The sequence below is a fragment of the Gossypium arboreum genome, chromosome 5 (genome assembly GCF_025698485.1).
Source record: "Gossypium arboreum isolate Shixiya-1 chromosome 5, ASM2569848v2, whole genome shotgun sequence".
Taxonomy (NCBI): domain Eukaryota; kingdom Viridiplantae; phylum Streptophyta; class Magnoliopsida; order Malvales; family Malvaceae; genus Gossypium; species Gossypium arboreum.
In genome coordinates this window covers 18,835,700-18,840,746 of record NC_069074.1, presented here as the reverse complement: position 1 = coordinate 18,840,746, position 5,047 = coordinate 18,835,700, and the positions used below count along the sequence as shown (strand labels likewise).

The window sequence follows — 5,047 nt, the reverse complement described above, 5'->3', positions numbered from 1 at the left end:
TTTGGTAACTAAGTTCATTTTGGTACATATATATATAATTTTTTCTCTTTGGCACTTGAACTTGATAACTAGGTCATCTTTGATCCCTAAACTTGAAAAATATAAAAACTTAATGATGTAGCACTCTGAGATCGTGCCATATCATCACTTATATAAATTTTTAAGTGATGATGCAGTATGATCTCAATGTGTCATATTGAGTCTTTAAATAAGCGAACCATTGGTTGAATAGGTTAGATCATTAGTTCTCAATTCAATCAATTTGATCGGTTTGGCTGTTCGGCCAACAATAATTAAATAATTAAAAATTCATAAAATTTAAAATGATTTTTTTATAAACTAGTTCAACTTGTTCAATTGTCGCTTTTGTGCTGTTTTTCAATTTTTACCAACTTCAAGCAATTTTTGGATCAAGTGGTTCAACCCTTTTGTTTGGACAATTATATCGACCAATTCTTGGTCTGTTCAATTTAGTTTTATTCCAATAACATTGATCACATCATCAAATCTTGACGGAATCCAAGTCCGAGAGCCAAAATAGATCTAGTTACCAAGTACAAGTACCAAAGTTAACTTAGCTTCTGAGTTCACGAGCCAAAAATCATATTATCCCTAAATTGAGGGTAAACTACTTATGTTTACAAAGGGTTAATATATACGGAGCTACCTAAGCTTGATAGCTTATACCTACTTGGTGCCACTGTTAAAATAAGTTAATGTGACATTAACAATCATTAGCATGGTGACACATGAAAAAAATAATTTTTAATAATCTTTATATATTTATTTTTTGTCTCGTGTCAAAATATGATGTTGCCATGTGTTACTATGATATTAGTAGCCAATGTATTTTAAGAGTGCTAGTTAAGTACCTAAAAAAAAGTACCAAGTTGGTTTGTGCTTTTAAAATTTAGATACCAATTAGGTAAAAATAAAATTAGGTACTAAGTAGGTATAAGTTGTCAAGTTCAAGTACCTCCGTATATATTAACGCTACTTAAAATTATGTTTTGATCACAAAACTTTAAAAAATTAGTATACGATCACTAATATTATCAACTTATTACATTATGATCACCAGTGATCATATAGTAAAATTTCAAAATTTAGTGGTCAAAAAACAATTTTAAGAAAATATAAATGACTGAACTTATAATTTACTAATAAATTGCTTTCACCATTGACCTTACTAACAAACTTTTACGGAAGGGCTTTAATGGCGGAGGAGACTGGTTTTGAAAACGAAAGCTTTACTTGTCTTTCTTGCCACTTTCATGGGTTGATTATTTGACGAGACATATTCCACAAATGAGGTTTTGGAACTGATTTTGACCTTATTTTCCATTGCCGATTGAGCAAACATGACAAAACACGTTCACTACTCAAATGCGACAGTTTTGAGGTTCTTTTCAGTAAACCGACTCGTCAACATCATTTGATTAAACCTTTATCATAAACATTTTCATCCTATGTTATGAGACAATGCAAGTAATACGCGTCAAGCCGTCAACCACAATATAAAATATTAAGAGTTCAATAGATCTCAACAATAGATAAATTCAAAGCATCAATTGAACAATAGAGAGTGAAATAAGATTGAACATAAGTCTTCAAGTAATATTATTATCACAAGCTTGAAAACTTCAAATTATGGTCCCCTAAAGAATGATTGTTCCTTTTAAGATCACAACATCTGGCTGCAACATTCATGTGTCAGCCAACAAATTAAGACTACAAACTACAAGCACCAACAATAATCCTACACATTGGATCGGATCAATTATAAACTCGGTACAAAAAATCCTAATTCTACCCTTACGAATGAGAAATTCGGGGTGAAAATCTCTTTTTCACCACATCTTTTCATGCTTATAATTTTTGTAATGTTATAATTGTTTACATGTGTAACTGCTTTCTCCTGCTGAACCAGGCAAGTACCCATTTTCCATAACTATGGCTGCGCATTATTGGGTAGTGATCTTGCACCAAATTCAGCAAAGCATCGAACACAAAGCCCTGCTCATTGCAAATTCAAAACAATCATCGCGTTTAGCATGCGTTAGTCCATTCCATTTTATGGTAACACTGATATTTGCCTACTAAAGAATAGAGGATCTAAGAAGTATGACTGCATGAGTTCCACAAAACAGAGGTGCTTCGTATAAGAGATTAGATGGAATCATAAAGTGCCTAAGCCAACCATATCAAGGTGCAAATAGATTAATCAAGTAGCACATGCTGTTCAATGCAATGTGCATGAAAAGACGACGATGGTGGAAGCAGCAGAATTTAAGATTTATCAAACCTTAGAGACTGACAAAGCTGATTGAATAACATAGTTCCCAAAAGGATCGAGAAGGAGTGTAGAAACGATTGGACTTCTAAGCAACTCCACTATGATTCTCGTGGTCAGCGGTTCTTCTGATTCCAACAAGCATCTCTCAACAACATTGCTTCCGTACCTATTGCAGGAAAGAGAAGCATAATTCCCTTGAAGCTGTCTCAGAAGACTTTCTGTTGTTTGTGTCTCTTTCAGTTCCAGTATATGTTGCACCACATAGTTGCTAGAGAAAAAAGAAAAACAATAACACAAGAGCACATATCAAAGCTCAAACATTTGCACAAGTTCCACATCAAATCAAGTGAAGCAATAAGGGAAGACCTTTTAAATAAACACACACGCACAACCGGTTTCAAAAAACCACGCACCCGTATTGATCTTCAGCTAAGTTTAGAGCATTTGCTATGATCTCTTGAAAAAGACGGGATCTTGCCTCTCCATTCGAGTGGTCAAGACAATGCTTCAGTGCACAACATCCACATTTGTCTATTGCAATTTGATAACAGTTATTAGCCACCACAGTCAGAAAATACTGCCAATGAAAACCGACGGTCAAAAAAAAAGAAATTTTACATTAACAAAGGTGCAATGCAAAAACAAATCTTGGTCAACAAAACAGCAGTTAATGCATCTATTTCATTGTCGTAACGTTTTAGATATGAGCAAGTATCATGTAACCCCTGCAATTTAATTCAAATGACTGAAGACATAAAAAAATTAAACTAAAACAGGATTAACATAGATAAAAAAAAAAAAAATGAAGCTTTAACTCAAATCGTTACTAGTCCAAAATTAATGCTACCTTGTTATCTTCATCAGAGAAATTTTTCAAGCAATACTGGATCACACGATGACCATTCAAGTCCTTCGACAATGCAACAGCTCCAGGGCTTAGAGCTGACATAAACAACGAAATCTGTTGTTGAGTAGTAAGTTTCTCCAACAATTTTTGTACAGCACGAGCCCTGTCACCGAATGAAAACATATTAGTATTTTATTTATTGAACACAAAACAACTTCTTAACTAAAAAAAAAAAAAAAAAAAGAGGAAAAAAAACAAAACAAAACAAAACCGAATCAACCAAACATACCCATGAAGATTGAGACAAATCTCAACAAGTCGAAACCGATTCTTAATAACCATCAAAAGAATATGATTCCTCTGTTCCTCGCTACAAACATCCACAACTTTTTGAACAACAAAATTGGCAAAAGAGTTCGACATCAACTCACAAACATGATCAATAACCTCCATAAAAACCATATCAATTTCCTCCTTTGAAGCTTTCTCAACTGACTTTTGTAAAAACTTACAACCATATTGATCTTTTGCTAAGGCAACAAGCCTACCCCTCAAATCCCCTAAACTCAAACAATTCAAAGGTTCATGTAACCAATGAGGCCGAGTCTGATTATTATTACAAAGCTTACTAGTATTAAAACTAGGTCGGTTTATGTTATTGTTTAACCCAAAAGGCATTGTGCAACCGGCAGCAGAAGCAGCAGCGGACAAGAGCCTGGTTTGATTAGAAGAGGGTAATATCGAGAATTCAGTATTCCTACTAGAACCAAGCTGATACGAACTATACATGAAAGCCCCCCAACTTTCAACATCTGGCCCCACTTTTGTGCCCTCGCCAATAACATTGTTGTTTCTATCTTGTCCTGCTCTTGCAAACCCACCGCCAAATTGATAACCAGAATCGGGTAAATCCGGATAACCTGAAACATTAAGACCAGAAAAGGCTGATTCTAAGGTTTGAGTTTGATCAAAAGAGTTGTTTTGTGCTATATTTTCCATATAAAAAAGTTCAAAGTTATGATAAAAGGAAAAATGATTCTCCGGAGACTGTGAAACAGGAGACAAAAAGGGTACAGTAGACTCCATCAAAACAAAAAAACAAGACCCAAAAGAAAGATGAGAAGAAAATTTAAAGGGTTTTTGGGATAGTTATAAAGGGTTTTTAAAACCACAAGAATTATAATTAAAAAAAATACATAGATAAACCTGGGTAAATTTTAATTCCAAGAAAAGTTATCCTAAAACAAATTTTGATTTTCAATGGGTAATTTTGGCGTGTGTGTGTGTGTTTTAAAATCAAGGGATTGAGAAACTGAAGAGACATCCGTAAGAAGAAAAAAGAAGACTAGTTTCTTTTTGCATGCAATTTATGGAAATATTTTCACGCTGGAAGCAAAGCAAAAGGCAACCAAAAAAGTTATAACACACGCCCTGTGTTTCCTTGGTCCTATGTCTGACCAGTTGACCAACTTCAATTTCGTTTTTGTTTTTTATCCTTTATGTCCCTTTTATCCTCTTTTATTTTAAGGTTTTTCCATTCTTTTTTCAATTTTGTTTATTTTAAGGATTCTGGTCTACCAAGATTTTATATAAATTATTTGAATTATGATTAAAAACTTAATTTCTATTCTACACCTCGGTTCCTATTGTACCATTTCATTCTGATTTCCTCTGCTTTGAATTCTTGGTTTTGTGATCAAATTTAATTAAATATAACAATATTTTTTTGTTTCTTAAAATTATTTTAATATTTTCAAATTAAACTAAACCAAACTTCATTTTTCTTTATGGAATTGGGTTGAATCATTTTAATTTTTATCCAGATTTATCCTTTTATATTGAGATATTTAATTTGGTAAGGAAGGATAAGTTACTATTTATCTCTTCATTTAAGAGATTTTGAA

The 5,047-nt window shown here is 33.1% G+C and overlaps 1 protein-coding gene across 1 annotated transcript; it reads right to left on the bottom strand.

Moving 5' to 3' along the window:
• Positions 1-1,620: 1,620 nt before the first annotated feature.
• On the bottom strand, positions 1,621-4,609 carry LOC108452357 (pumilio homolog 15-like). The gene is made up of 5 exons (XM_017750135.2): positions 3,433-4,609; positions 3,144-3,306; positions 2,710-2,873; positions 2,306-2,564; positions 1,621-2,016 (listed from the first exon to the last, which is right to left on the bottom strand). The coding sequence occupies exons 1-5, from the start codon at positions 4,227-4,229 to the stop codon at positions 1,897-1,899; spliced, it is 1,503 nt and encodes a 500-aa protein (XP_017605624.1). The 5' UTR covers positions 4,230-4,609; the 3' UTR covers positions 1,621-1,896.
• Between the last annotated feature and the right edge of the window lie 438 nt (positions 4,610-5,047).